General features: G+C 41.1%; 1 protein-coding gene across 4 annotated transcripts in view; it reads left to right on the forward strand.

The window, feature by feature from the left end:
* The window catches only part of LOC309843774 (uncharacterized protein), an 80102-nt gene extending 64705 nt beyond the window's left edge, over window positions 1-15397 (forward strand). The window contains exons 8-14 of one of the 4 annotated variants that reach the window (XR_014300330.1): window positions 4312-4376; window positions 5679-5756; window positions 9755-9838; window positions 10518-10595; window positions 10793-10893; window positions 13156-13215; window positions 13410-15397. Coding sequence is in view for 2 of the 4 variants with exons in the window: in XM_082689519.1 (XP_082545645.1) it covers window positions 4312-4372; window positions 9755-9833 (140 nt within the window). In the remaining 2 variants the exon portion in view is untranslated. Of the gene's footprint in view, window positions 1-4311; window positions 4377-5678; window positions 5757-9754; window positions 9839-10517; window positions 10596-10792; window positions 10894-12274; window positions 12358-13155; window positions 13216-13409 lie in introns of all 4 variants that reach the window. The other 3 variants (XM_082689519.1, XM_082689520.1, XR_014300333.1) reach the window with 3 other exon arrangements.
* Window positions 15398-15732: the final 335 nt, after the last annotated feature.

A 15732-nucleotide genomic window follows, 5' to 3' on the forward strand; every position in this document is an offset into this window, starting at 1 on the left:
TTCTATCACCCATCCTCCAGCAACTGTCAGCCCCCCTCCCCCTTGTTTTCAGTTTGTACCTTGCAAATGAGAGGCAGCCTTATTCAGAACCAGATGTAAGGCTCCTAGAGAATGAGCATAAGCTGGTGTACTTTAAGCCTAATGGGAAGTTTTATATGCAAGGGCCTTGAACTGATTAGTATAATTCCCTCTTTAATACAGCTGTCCCTCCAGATTAAGGTAAACCAAATGTTGCAATCAGAGATTAGTGTACCTTGCCAGTTATTAACATCCCCGGTGCTCAGCAAGCACGTCAGACGCTAATGCTGTGTATTTATTTGCCATTTCCCCACTGTAACTTGAACTTCTGCACCTGTCAAAGCATTCCAGTGAAGAGAGGGGCATTATTGGAAAGCAAGAGTTTTATACCTGTACACCTGTTTTGTTTTGTCACAGCTTAGATTTTCTTTTGGCCTGCCAAGACTGCCAGGTGCTTTAATCTGCTACTCTCCTGGTTTTGTAAAGAAAGACTTTGTGTGCTAAATTGCATTTGTTACTTTCATATGCTTTCTTTTATGCAACTGGAGAGCTGCTCACCTAGACTGATGGTGTGCGGGCACGCTCGAGTGCGGACGCGCGCATGCGCGTGTGTTTTCTCTTGCTGGAGGTAAAGGGTGAGGTCTCTTTCTCAGAAACACACCTATGTCCTCTGTGCTCCTCAGCTTCTGCAGTGTCTTAAATCACAAGGTGGGTCTCACAGCTGTAGTATATTTGGCAGGATATCCTGCCTTCTTGCAGCCCAGATGTCAAGAAAGACAAAGTCCTGGCTATCTCAGAAAGATCTGGCTCTGTTTCTTTCCCTCCCCAGCCCCCATCCAGGGCCTGCTTGGACTTGCGGGCTGAACATACGTAATAAGCACGCTGGAGAAGTTTGGGGCGGTCCCTCCGGTTGTGTTTTCAGTAACTGGTCCAGTTTGGGTGTTCGCCGATCCTTTTCATCAGCGTGGCAGATGGGCCAGCAAGTAACGGGAAAATAATGGCAAGTTTGATGAAGAGGCCTTACATTTGTGGCGTGAAGTGTCTTTGTGATTTTTATCAGCACTGCTTATTACTCAGAGACTGAGAATGAAGAGGTGCTTTTTCTGAAAAATGCAGAGCTTGCTACGGAACCACTAGGGTCATCTCAGGGTCTGTTTTTTTTCTGTTTTTTTTTTTTTTTTTTTTTTGTTGTTGTTGTTGTTGTTGTTTGCCCCCCCACCCCCCCACCCCCCCATATGTGGGATTAAAGCATGTAGGTCTGCTCTGACGGAGTGGTCACCTGATGTCAACAGCACTGGGGCACTACCAGCTCCCACTAAATTCTGCCACAGTGTTCCAGCCAGCCTGTGACACCGGAAGCAGTCCCGGGTCGGGGTTAGCCTCCGCGCTGGGGCGCACTTCCTTCCCTGCCGTCCTCCTCCCCGGCTCTGTCTTGGCGTTTGCACGTTGATTGCCTGGTGCAGAGTTTCTACATATTATAGCTTAGTTGCAGATTTTTAAAAAAGACAAAAATATGTTCCTATCTTAGGAATTATGTCTTGCAGCCTACTAAATATGCTAATGCAACACTAAGCAGGGATAAAGTTCTTGCCATACCCCCCAACAGTTGCGTGGAACCCGCTGCCAAGTGATTGTTAATTGTGAAGCACAAGCAGGCTTTGCAATCCATCTTAATTGTCATACTTACTTCAGGTTTCGTGATAAGGCCCGATGTTCTGTTTAAAGTGACAATGTTGACAAGGGGAAAGGGTGTGGGCCTGAGCCTGTGGTTCTGAAGGGGTTGCGTGCTCTGACCTGCCGAAGGTTGATACGGACGGTCTGCGAAGGGATTTTAGTTGTCATGGGGTCCCCAGGCGGTTGAATGGAGAGACTGTCTGTCCTGCTTTTTCCTGTTAGGATCCTGACACGTGGAGCATTGATGAACTCAGCACAACGTTGAATGGGAGCTTTTTGGCAGCTGAGACACTGGGGCTAAGCTGCAGGTCAGAGATAACACCAGTGCGGATCTCCTCCTGCACAGTTACTAGCGTGCTTTCTTCCCTCCTGAGTGCAGGAAATGGCTCATGTTAAATACGTTCACTTTTCAGTTTTCCTTTCTTCTAAAATGGAGCTTGACAGATTGGACTTTTCAGCTCCCCCTTTTTTCACCACCTCTGCTTTCTACCTCAGAAATACTCTTCAGGAAGCAGGAGTTAATCTTGGTGAGGAAACGATAAGGTGATGCTTGATTTTTCAGGGGAAAGCAGAAGGATATGGCCGCCTCGTTGCTGCACATAAACTTGTAACTCCCCACCTTTGAGGCTTTTCCCTTCCCATCTCTTCAGTACAGACCAGAAGGGGCGCGGAGTGGAGAGCTCCCTACCTAAGACAGGTGGAGAGACTGCTTCCTGGCATCACCGAGTGTTAGATGCTAAGAAGGACACATCTGGGAGGCAATGCTGATGTTTAAAGAGGGGCCTCTCCAGCACCTGTGTGGCCCTGCTCCCCACGGGCACATTGCTGCTACCACCAAAACAGTTCTGTATTGTTTGACATGTAGCCGAGTTGTTGCAGGTTCCCAAGTCATGGAGAACAAAGAGAAACCGGCGCAAGGGTTACTTTGGTCATCTTTTGCCAGCCGTATTGAAAGAAGTGAGGCAGAAAAAAAAATTCTGGCTTGTTTTAGTACCTGCCCTTAAATGTGGGCTATCCAAGCTCCAATTAAAGAAAAGTTATTTGAAATGGATCTCTGTGTGGTATTGAGGAGTAACTGCGAAACTAGTAAGTGGAAACTGCCCCCGAACCAGGTCAGGTTCTGACTTGGGGTGTAAGTACATGACTTCAGTGAGGTCTGAAGGCTGCCTTTTCTCTCTGTTGAGAACTTGATGCCCTTTGAAGCAACAGGGCTCCATGCGAGAAGGTGTGTCTGTGTGAGTGCGTGGGCACATAGAGGGGATGAGATAGGAAAAGGAAGACAGGGTGGGGAGAAGGGGAGAGGGAAAGGTTTCTGATCAAGCTTCGGTACATATCAGAAAACAAAAGGGTTGTGGGTAGAAGTGAGAGTAGCAGGTCAGCCCTAGGGCTAACACCTTGGGACAAGCAGGGTGACGCTGCCCTTTGATCTGTCACCTCTTACCAATTCCGTGCACCCATTCTGTCTTAGGAGAGCAGAGGGTAGAGCTGAGAGGGATGGAGAGAGAGTATGACTGAGTGATCTGCGTGAGAACCAGATAAGATGGGTCAATAACCCTGAAGAGAATGATTCAGGTTTGGAACTCCATCCGAATTTGCTCTGATGCGAAGTCATGATGCGGGCCTTCATAATAAGACGATTTTCCCGTCTTCCTTATCCAATTGTACTATGTAGCCTTCATCTGTCTTGAAGTGACTGGGGCTGGGTTACTCCTGGACTTATTCTAGATCTACCTCTCTGACTACTGCTGGTGGGGGACTCCCTAGGAATTTTGAATTTCTTCAAATTGAACTTTAGAGAGAGTAGTCAGGACTGAACCGCCTCCTATAGGATCCCAAAGAAACAGAGGGTGAGGAGGGTTCCGGGTAGTCACTGACACATTGTTGATGCTGGGGTAAATCCTTACTATTCCTCTATGAAGAATGAAGCCAGTCGAATTTGTTGTTAACTACTCTTTGGCTGTGTTTTCAGCTGTAGCACTGCCTGAGGAAATTGGAGAGCTTAGAAGGGGCTCCCGTCCTAAAGGAAAGGTTTAGATTTGGTTGTGGTTTGTATCTGCTTGGTCCAGATCCAGTGTGAAGGTTTGAATTGACCTGAAACATTCTAATCCTAGACATATGTGGTCAATTGTCTTGAGGTCGAAGGTAGACAACTACCCATACAATGTGATTTCCAGAACCAGGGAAATCCCATGTGTCCTCCGGCTCGCTCCCCAATTCACCATAGCACCTGCCAATGAGCTGGTATTTCTGCTGGTAGGGCGATGCCTCTGAGTAAACACGTTTTCTTGATAAATGTCTTTTTGTTGCAATTATGATCCTTAAGAGAGGCCACCTCTTATTATGTGGATAATGTTGATTTCTTCTTTACTATTCCTGTGACAACTGGAAAGGGAAAAACTGGACACAAGTAGCCGTTTTGTGAAGACTGACACAACTCCTCCGCTTCAGGACGGGTCGAGGAAGTTACACTAGGTTAGGGTCTGTTTTCCTCCAGATAATTTTGGATCAAGATGGGGAGCTAGGAGGAGTGCTTCCAGTCAGCTTCGGGGAGCAAAAAAGAGCTTAATTTGGAGTCCTTTCTTTCTTTTTGACAAGACCTTCCATTTCTGATCACCCTAGGAGAGAGACGGCTTAATCCCGTATCGTTTTGGGCTATCCAGAACCCTCGGCCTGGAAGATGGTAGGTGAGTGATCCTTGAGCATTCTCCTGCTCCAGAGGGCACGTTCACACGTCGGACACTTCCATGGGCATACCTTGATTGTGGTACAAGAGGCATTGTATTTCAATATTAATTCGAAATAGGTCTCCTTGTCCTGACATCCTTCTGGGTCCTCTTGGGAAGGGCCACTCCTTTTCCTCTGTTCCTGTTCTCCCTTCTTCACATCTCGTCAGTCTGTGAGAATTGCTGCTTAAGTGATGTCCTAATTAGAGGCGCTTTTTCTTTTTCACACGGTTTGTGTGCCTTTACCCTTTTTCTAGGAGCCTCACTCCCTGTAAGAATGTGTATGGGCACGTGTATATGTTGTATGTGTAGGTTTAGGCACACACACGTGTGTATGATTATTTAGTAAGAAATAAGCCCATCCCATGTGTTCTGCAATAGATTTAGGTAAGTGGTTGTTTTAAATAATGAAGACTTTTAAGTCACCAATATGCGTTCTCTCCTTTGCCCATGTAATCTTAATTCTTTAAGTTTTCTTCATCTATCATCTGATTTTTACCCTTGGCTTTTCCCCCTCGATTTTAAAAGTATATGTATTTTTATTGTTATTATTATTATTTATGACTGCACTAGTTCTAAATACTTACTGTAGAATGTTTGGAAATTACAGGTGAGAATAAACTCACCCAAAATTTCACAATCTAGAGTTATCTGTTGTTACAATTTGGTTGTATCTTTCTACCTCTTGGCTTTATGGGTTTAGGTATTGAGGATGCCTGGTCACTCTATAATTTTTAAATTGTTTTTCTCTTTCCTTTTCAGACTTTCAACTCTCTAAGCTCTCCTTATTCCTTTTATGTTGATGGGTCCCAAGTGGGACTGATATAGTACTTTAGTATCTAAAGCTAGATCTGACTTGTATTCTGGGAAGGTTAGCTCACAGCCTCTACATACTATATTTTGAGCTTCTTAATATGCATTTTCCTGCTCTGAATCAGTGATTTATTTTTTGATCTTTGTTAATACTTCTTTTCAAGCTTGAAACAAAAGAAATTATCTAAAAATAACCAAAGACTGTTATCCAAGACTTTAAAGTAATGTGAGCCAATAGGTTGACACCTTTGATCCTTAGGTAAAAAGTTACAGTTCTTTTGTTGGCTTTCTGCAAAAGGAGGAAGTGGGGGCAAGTTACACAGTTGATACTATTTTATGCATGAAGGAACCTACTTTTGACAGCTAGTAAACAAGTTTCAACATTTTTCTGGGTAAAGAAGCTCACTTATTTTACATTTGTTTATTGAAGTAACCTCTGTTATGTGACAGGCACTGTCCTAGGCATGGAGATTCAGCAGTAAATAGACAAAATTCACTTTTGTGGGAGCTTACTACTTAAGAAATAAGGTAGATGAACTTTTTACTTTCTATTTAAATTTCCACTTAAAGTAATTGTACTTCAGTTTCTAAATTCTGAGTTAGTTTTGAAGCAGGTGGGGAAAGAGCTCTATTATTACAATAATTCTATGTCAGATAATGTCTTTCCTTCCAGAAATATCTTTTACTCATTGCTCTCCATGTTCCAGTTTTTCAGTAGACAAAAGGCCAACAAATGCAGTCAAAGATCAATTTTGACAAATTAAAATAAATATCCTTTATTTTAATATACGTTTTATTGAGGAGGGAGATTAAAAAACAAAAACAAAAAACAACCAAACAGGAGGGGCAAGAGTGGATATGTTCTTACAGCTATTTTGAGGAGTAAATATGGGAGGCAAAATTAGGAGCGGTCCGTCACTTTCAGAATAGACCTGAATACTTAAATGTATTTGAGATTATGGTTTTGGCATGTAGTTAACTGGAATGGTAATGGAAAGATAACTACTAGTAGCTAGGCAGAGAAATAATCCATGAGGAAGAAAGACATAGGCCAACATTTTATTTAATTGGATTGTGTAATCCAAGGAGGCTCTACTAGAGGTGAATCTCTGAAGATACAAAGAAGTATGTAGAAACTAAGAAACAGAACAGACAATAGTTATCTCATCAAGAGACAGGGATTATACCGATAGAATTGGACAAGGTGTTTTTTGTTTGTTTGTTTGTTTGTTTGTTTTTTAAATCACAATTCAGGGTCTGCCATATAGGTAGATCATGACATGGAAATATTGAGAGTTAAATGGATGCTCCGTGAGAACTTACCCTGGATTCTTGAGTTTGTGTGTAAGAATGGAGTCTTTGTTACTTGTTTTAGAGGTTGATGAAAAAAGTATGTGTTATAACTCAACCAGGGAAAAAAGAGTGTGTATTAGAGACAAGAACTTGCACAGTTAAATAACTCAATCTGTGGAAAAGAATATAGCTGCTGACGAGTGACTGAAGACACAGACGGTCAGCTGGAAGGGTTGACCAAATTATTCACAAGTGCTGGAAAATTCAGAAGGAAAAAGGAGAGAAAAGAAGGAAGAAACGAAGGACAGAAGGGTGAACGAAGACAAAGAAAACAGAAGAACAGACAAAAACTACGGTGGGAGTATATTGGGACATAATTATTATGGAGCTTTCCCTAGCTCATCAGTAGGGAAAAATGACATTCTTTGGGTAGGGTTGTATGATTTACATCTGTAATTATTGAGATGTGGGATAATAGAAGGACAAAGTTCAGGACATTATGTTTACCAGAAACTATAGGAAATCCTTGTCAGAGTAAGTGATGCTTTGTGAAGAAAGAGGTAGAGACTCCAAGTTTATCTTTTAATCGTTTTTACCCCACTTTTAGCATGCCGTCTTTAGGTTTTTAAAAAAGTAAGCCACAACTGATCCTTCGATTAGTTTCAAATCCACATTCTTTACCTCTATTTCTCTACTAGATTTTGTCATGTTGCAAAGCCCATCAAGATCTACCTATTCACTAAAGGGTTTTCTTCTCTTGTGAGATGAGATACAATACTATTCATAAATCTATAGAGATATGTGTGTTTTTTATTATTTACTATGGCCATGAGTGATGTCTTTCTTAACAGGTAAGATAGCAGACATAGTGTCTTCACATTTAGAAAATGTGTACAAGACACACAGCATCCATGCTTTGTCCAATAAACATTAATTGATGTAGATGAGAGAGCACATGTCACTAACAAAAACCTCCTGCCTGACTCTGGGTCTTCAGAGGCCTGAAGATTTCTGTGAGCTGGAATGGTGCCCCATTGTAATTCCTTCTGTTTAGGTTAAATGAAGAGATAGTTTTCTGTTTCTAAATTCCTGGTGAATTTAGCATGATATATGCATTACTTGTATTGAACAGGAAGGTTTACCAATTCAGAAAATTTAAAAATTATTTAAAATATAGACTGTATACTATACTACACAGTATTTGTGTATAATGAGCAATGTGGAATTTTAAAATAGATGAAAAGGTGTCATTTCTGCTTTAAGAAGAATCAATATATTTGGGAAAAAGAAATGAAAATCCTTAAAATTGTTTGTTTGTTTGTTTGTTTATTAAAAAAAGATTTTATTTATTTATTTGAGAGACAGAGATCACAAGTAGGCAGAGAGGCAGGCAGAGAGAGAGGAGGAAGCAGGCTCCCCGCTGAGCAGAGAGCCCCATGCGAGGCTCCATCCCAGGACCCTGGGATCATGACCTGAGCTGAAGGCGGAGGCTTTAACCTACTGATCCACCCAGGCGCCCCCCTAAAATTGTTTATTTTATGTTCACCTTCATTCATCAATAAATATTCATAAAATATCTACTAAATAGAAAGATCAAGAAAGCACCAGTATATTTTCTGGGAGCTTTTAATCTGATGGTTAAAGGCAACCACAGTATAGACTGTTTTTTCCCAGAAAGCCAAAGAATGCTGAAATGAAAATAACAAAAATATGGAGTACCAGAGAGTCCTTACTATGTGTCAGGGGCTATGTGATATATTTCAGGTGTGTTATCTCAATCCTTAGGACTCTGAGTTACAGGTACTCTTATGTCATCCCTTGCCTCACATACACTTTCCAGATGAATCTGCAGAGATCTATACATATTAATGAGTTACCCAGGGGCTTGCAGCTTAGCCCGAGGCAGAGGTGGGCCTGTGAACTGAGAATCTGACCCCTGAGCCTGAGACATCAACCATTATACTCCACTGCCTCCTAGGGGATGGGAGAGAGAGATCACCTCTGATTGGGGAGGGGTCAACAATGGGTTCTTGGAAAGAGGTCCCTTGATCTAGGTCTTAAAACATTGACTGGACTGTGTGGCAGGTGGAGCTAAGGAGAGGGGGAGTCTTTCTGGAACAGTAATGGGTGGGGGGAGAGGGAGCCAAGCTCAGGGTGGGTAACACAGATCTTGGTGGGCTGTTGGGAATATGTTGCATTGGGAAGTAGGCCTGGGGGGAGCGGGGGTTTGGGGCGGGTTGGAGGGTCTGAAAAAGAGAGGAAGGCCAAAGGATCTTGTCTCAATTCTGTAGAGCTAAGTATAAAATAGAGTAAAAGATTTAAAATAAAAATGAAAAGAATGGATATTAATAAGGCATTATCATTAGAAGAAGAGTTTTAATCAGCAAAATCTTAGAGGAGCTGGATATTAAACTAGGGTTTGAAACTGATGTAAATGGAGTAGAAAAACATGCCAGCAATCTAGAATAATGTGATTCAAATAGGACACTAGAACATAAGGAAAGCTGATAAAAGTCCATTTTTCATGTGTCCAAGGACCACTGAGGGACGAATTTGGTTAAGTGAGTCTCTACCTTTCACACCTAGAAGAAAGGGACTAATATTCCTCCCAAACATTTCCATCTGTTATGACTTACCATCTACTCATCTGTTCAAGTGAAAAAAAAAAAAAAAAGGCAGTTTTTTTTTTAATCCCTTTTCTTGTTTTTACTCTCAAATATATCTTGAATCTGCCCTTCTTGGATCCTTCCTTAGCCTTTGCGAGGTTTGGAAGTCTCAGTCAGATGGAGTCACTTGCTTGTCTGATATCCTCCAAAGGCTGTCTGTTGCATTTAGAACACATTCCAAGCTCCAGGTCCTTCAGATTTCCAGGCTTACTTTATTTTGCTTTTCATTATGCTTCAGGCTTCTTGCTTCCTTTCTGTTCCTTGGAATCACCAAGCTCGTTCTCACTCTAGGGCATTTTACTCTTTTTTCTGTTTTTCTTTTTCTTTTTGTTTTTTGACTGGCTCTTCTAACAGAATATCAGCTCAAATATCTTAGTCTTTGAGAGCCCTTCTCTGGACAACCAACCTGAAATGTTATAACCATGACTATTTTCTTCCCTCACTTGTTATGAAGGTCACTATTTTCAAATTAGTCTGTGTGTCTCCATCCAATTTTTTTTCTTTGTATTTCTTATAACTTCCCAAAGTTATTTAAGACAATCTCCATCTTTGTCTGTTTCTCTCCAGGAGAATTTTGGCTTCAGAGAATGGGACTGGCATTGTCTTCTCCAGTGCTACAAACTCAGTGCCTAGCAAAGTGCTTTGAATGTAGTAGGTGCTCAATAAATACTTGTTAAATAGATGAAGAATGAATGAAAAGAATGGGAATGAGGATGGCTTGAGTAATGGGGAGAAACTTAGGTTTTATCCAGTAAGTGAGGTAGATTGTGGACTAAATTATGCGGCTATATTTTCTAATTATGTTCCATTTCAACAATTGACCAAGTTGCTTTCTTCTTTGCATACCAGCTAACCGAGGGTGGTTAGGTAGACGAAAAGCATTTTGTGTTGTGGGGTGGGGGAGTGAGGGGGACAAACCTGAGATTTAAAAGGAGAAGACAGTGGTGTTAGTTAGTCCACAGGGTGGGTGAGAGCTCAACTGGAATGCTCTTTGGAATCCAGGCAGTTCAGTGACAGTAACACTCTCATATAAGTGTTAGGGAAATCAGAAGAGATGAGTCTGTGACATGTGCAATCACTCTTGATGGGTCTGATTTTTCAACAGTATTTTGTGGTGACATTTAAATTTGAATGGGAAATGACCTCCTTGTTCCCAGTTCCTTTTCTAGTCAGTTTGGGATTGCTCCTACAACAAATATTGGTATGTTTTGTCCAGTAGAGTTCTCCAGTATCTTAACAGATGGGGTTTACAGGTTTATTTTCTAGTAGAAATAGTGACTCCAAGACAAGAAGGAGGTTGTAGGAACTATTTATTTTTACTTTTTAAAAGGAATACCTTCCTGGCAAATAAGCGAGTATGTAAGCAAGCGGACTCAACAGCTTTCTTGGAAGGAGTCAGCCGCTGCAGGTATGGGAGAATTCCTTTGGCCAGCCTTTGCCTCCCTGTGCATTTCTCACACTTGTGTTGGCACAGTTGGTGGAGTTTATTATTAGCGGTGTGTCCTACAAGCTATTCATTCATGGAATATGGCCCCGGGAGAGGAATCTTTGTGTGAAATAAAAGCGTCATCGTTTTTTTTTTTTTTTTTTTTTCCATTGGCTTAGGGGGCATCTCGCATAATGGAAGAACATCCTTAAATAGAAAGATCTCGATTCAGGAAAATTAAAAAAAAAAAAGAAAAGAAAAGAAAAGAAAGAAAGAAAAGGTGAGACGAGAGAGATGTTCTCAGTGGAATCAGCTTGGAACTGAAAAATTAAGATTTTGTTTTGTGCAATGCTAGTTGCCTTGCCAGTCTCAAGCTGGCACTGTGGGCTTGCTGTAGCTGCTGAGTCTGAGCTGAGGAGAGGAGACAGTTTGCTTCGGTTTCATTGCTCAGCCTCACCATGCCTCTCAATATGTTTTTGATTTCGTATTTTAAAAATAAGGTGAATGATCTCAAAAGGAAATCATAGCAGGCGATTTTATTCTTTGCTTTTTCTAATGGACAATTAAAAAGCAATCCTGGTCCTATTCCAGGGATTTTCTCATTTCTTAGTACAACTGTAATTTAGGCACGTATAATAGCGCAATGGTATTATTAGATATTATCATGTTTATTTTATTCATGAAAATGTGTGACACACCTTATTTGTATTCTTTTTGAGGAAATGTCCTGGAATGGGTTTTTGTCCCAGCTCCTTTTTGTGCCTGTAAGAAGGTGTGTGTTGGAATTTCTGTTCCTAGGAATAAGAATAGTATTTCTTTTGGTGGGGGGGAAGCATAATGATTTTGAGCTTTGAGGAGTTTCAATGGGTTATTGTTGCTTGTTTTTTTCTTTTCTTTTTTAACAAGACTCCAGACCACCAAGTCCTACCATGACACACACTTCCTATCTGCAATGGCAGATATTTATATTTCAAATGAAATAAAAATTATAATTAATTTTCTTTTGAAAGTTTTTTTTGAATTTTGTTTTTTTAAGATCTATGAGGCAATTGGAGATACCCCAAGCTATCACAAAACTAGGGCTTGGAATCACTGCTTTAGTGATTAGCACTTTGTAAGCCTTCAAAAAATATTAAAACCAGGATAGATTGTCTAATTTCTTGTGGGTGGATTCACTTTAGTATAATGTAATGTGTTAACAAATGCTCAGAGAGGAGGTTGTGGATCCAGAAAGATGGCTTTTGTAGAAGGCTTTTATCCAAATTAATTCAAAGAATAACAGGAACAGTTGTGTATTGGGGCAGAAGGAATAAGGTGACTCAATTAAATGATAGAGAAATCTCCAGGAAAAAAATTGTCTCATGTCAACCCAATACTAACAATAAAATTCTCATTACTGAAATCGATAATCCTGTAATAAATGCATAATAACTTCAAAAAGGATTCTTTTATTAAGTATTTTTTGTATGATTGGCTATGCACCAAATATTGAAATCAAATACTGCTTTGCTTTACTTTAAGAATGATAAAATTCCCTACCATGTCTCTAAAGAGAATCTTAAATGAGAAGCTTCAAAAGCGTAATTTGCAAATAAATTCACCTGCTGAATTTGCGCCCGAAACTCCTATATTTACCTAATTCATTTTTGGCTTTTGCTTAGCTCTAGCCATGGTGACACTGTGAGAAATGAATGTCAAGTTCTCCTGGGTTGCTGGAATGTTTGCACAAGGCAGCAGTGAAGAAGTAAGGGCAGTGCAAGCCTCAGGGTTTGGGTCCCACTTGGCTGGGGGTCTTGGGGGTGTTGGTCTTCTGCAAAGCTCGAAGAACCAGTGTGTGGTCTGGCTAATGGGTACTGCTAGCCTGTTGCCACTTCATGGATCTGGAAAGACATTTCAGTCCTTCTCCACATTCGGAGCTGGGCATGGAGCACTTGGTAGCTCTGGATTGGCAGAGTTCAGGATCTGTGTACTTGATACCAAAACCGAGCTCAGCTGTGTAGCTTTCTGAGCTAGATTAAGGACATTTTCATAGTGTTCACCGATACACAACTGTATCTGCAGTTTGAGAAGAAATTTGAGTAACTTAGGAAACATTCTGGGAGAGAATATGCTGCCCTGAGAACACTTCTGTTTTTTTGGCAGTGGCATCTGTTTTGAGCTTCCTGAACTTTTTTTTGCCTGGTGTTCTGCAGGGAATTTTGTATTCCAGAAGATAGGCCAGGCTGCCTTCCGGGGTCTGAAACCTCTAGAAGGTGCTCGGATAGAATAGAGACTTCCCCAGCCTGTTTTCAGGAGATAATTTCCCCTCACCTGGTGGTGGGTTTGTGTCTGGTTAACATTACAGTTGTTCTGCATATATTTTCCCTAGAACGTCTCCTGTGCAATCAGGGTCGTTACTTCCTTTAAAAGAGGATATCCATCATATCTCAATAAACCTAAAAAGAGTGAGAGTGCAGGAGAGGGGTGACTGATAATATTTGGAGAAGGATCGCTCTCATTTTTACCTTTCTCTATGTCTACCGGCTTGACCTATACCACTAAGACAAGGGAGGAGACTCCGCATGCCCATGAAGATGCTGTGGTCCTGAAGGTGCTGGCCTTGGTACGCTTTCCCTTCGTTCATTTTTTTCTTACTGTGGTTAAATTCTTATTCATGTAGTTTACCTCTCAGCTCTCTTAGTTTTGCCTTTATATTGCATATGTTACGGTTTGCTTGGAATGTAAAATATGCTTCAAACTTGAGAGACAGCGATGCTAGTAAGTTCATGAACTATAATGCCTTCTTTCCTCTTCCAGAATTATGTAGAAGGGAGTGATGGAGCTTTTTGGATTGGTCCCATTCTGCTTTGGGCTACTGTGGCTTTCAGTGTGCGGTTCAGTTCATTGGCACCAGATACCGAAGAAACGAAGGTCAAGGGTGTGAGCCTCACTTGGGCCAGGAGGCTGCGTACTTTTCCAACAGGTTGTGTGGCGATTCAGTCTGGTCACGGTAGAAATGCTGGCCTGAAAGGGGGCTGGTGAACATGTGAGTGATTGGGTGAAAAGCCAGCCCCATTCCCGGAAAAGCAAAGCCGGAGCCCTACTGTCATTTTTCCAACTGGAGAGAATGTACCACTTAAAATGTGAGCTTGTTACTCAACCTCCCTGTGTCTCTGCGTCCTCATCTGGAGAATGGAGATAAGATTTGCTCGCTTTCTACCTCACCAGGATCTGAGAAGATTAGATAATGGCTGTAAAGTCCTTCTACAAAGGTATGGGCATTATCATAAACAAGGAGATTAGTCAACAAATAAAGAAAAAATTTTCTTAAAGGACCTCCCAAAGTGTGTTACCTAATCATTTTTGATTCAGTATCAGTAGTTTGCAGTCTCCCCCCCCCCCACCCCTTTCGAGTTGGGTTTAGCTGCAAAAAGTTAGGTGTGAATGTTTGACCTTTCTAGTTGTTTAGAAGGTGAAAACATTGTTTGATAGCAAAAATGTCTATTAATCAAAACAAAGTGGGCTTTGAATCCGACACAGGTTTTCTTTGAAAAAGGAGGTGAGAGCAAACGTCTCTAGGAACATACGTGCCACTGAGGAATATTTGCATGCATTTGATCTGCAAGCGCGCTTCGGTGATTTTCACAGTCTACCTTGGAGTTTAAGTTGTCGCCGTTGCTCAGCGGCACCGTCCTCTCTCTCCAGCTTTATTATGGCACACAGCGACAACTTCATTTTTAGCATTAAAAAAAAATCCTCTTCACTTAATTCAGACAGTGACCTGCAGGCCTCATTCTGACTGAAGGAGCCATTCAGAATACTTGCAGACAAAAGCAGGGCTTTTTCCTAGCAACCAGATCAAAGCCAAATCTCCCAGAATAGCTCCCTCCCAGGTTTTCTTTGGCGCATAGGTTCACAAGGCTCGTGGTATCCAGTTCAAACTACTCTTTCAAACTGAAATGGAAAGGAAAACTCCTGAGGAATTTTCGCAGACTCTGAAAACTGGCGAGCGTTGCGAGGGCACTTAATCTTGGGAGAACACGGTGGTCATTTGGAGCATCCCTAACTTTGTTATCGCCGCATCTGCATGAACATTCTGTCGGACTTCCACAGAATGAGGTCTCTGTTTCCTTTCTGCCAGTACCTAATATCAGCTATGCCCAGGAGCCGGCTGATGAAGACTTCCTGTTTGTTTTGAGTCACTGTTAGAGTGATAAATATACTTTAGCTTTCTGCTTCGAGAGGAAAGAAACCAGCTGCCCTGAACTACAGAGAAAAATGCAGAAATTCCACTGAATGGCCCTGTTATCATGGAGCTAGCTTCAAGGGCAGCATCAAAATGAAAACTATAAGCCAGGGCAAAGTAAATAATTTCCATATTAAAGCATCGTGCTGCATGCTTGGACCTAAGTTGTTTGTCTTTAATCATTTAGGCGAGCGTTGCATTTTTCACTCTTCTAAGGCCAACTCAGCGATGTTTAGAGATTTTTGAAAATGTAAACTTACGCTACAGAATAATGGTGAGCTATATAAATAAACAATTATAGTTGTGGTTTTTTGATCTGACCACAAGCTTTTAATGCCATTTTTGCATGAGCATAAAATGCTTCTGGATAAATGATAATGTTTATATTGTCAGTGGCATCTACTGTTGTACTGAGTCATTTACATATGTGATTATTTGGATATAGAGTAATGCAAGAACAAAAGAACACTATAAAATGATTGAAAACAAGACCAACAGGAAATCCTTTATAGCTTAAATAGCACTTCTTAAATAAAGCCATGGAGTTTTTGTGTTTTGATTTTGTTTTTGTCCTTTTATTTTGAACAGGTTTTGGATTTAATGACTCGAATGTCCTTTGAGTGGAATTTCTTAACTCTGGTCTGAAGGGTGGTGAATTTAGGAAGCCTTATTGATCTGAGTGTCTTAACTGCTGCTTTCTGGCTTTTGTCTGTCTGTCTGTTTTTTAAGCTCAGTATAGACTTGACTTCCAGAAGGCATTAATTGGAAAAGACGGCAACAACTTGGATGTGCTTAGAGTGAGAATGAATTGCTTATTTCCTCCCAATAGCTATGGTCTCTCCCAACAATTTCTAATAGTAAAGGAAGAATACACAGTCATGTACAAGAAGTCTT

The sequence above is a fragment of the Mustela nivalis genome, assembly GCF_964662115.1.
Source record: "Mustela nivalis genome assembly, chromosome: 11".
In the NCBI taxonomy this organism is placed as follows: domain Eukaryota; kingdom Metazoa; phylum Chordata; class Mammalia; order Carnivora; family Mustelidae; genus Mustela; species Mustela nivalis.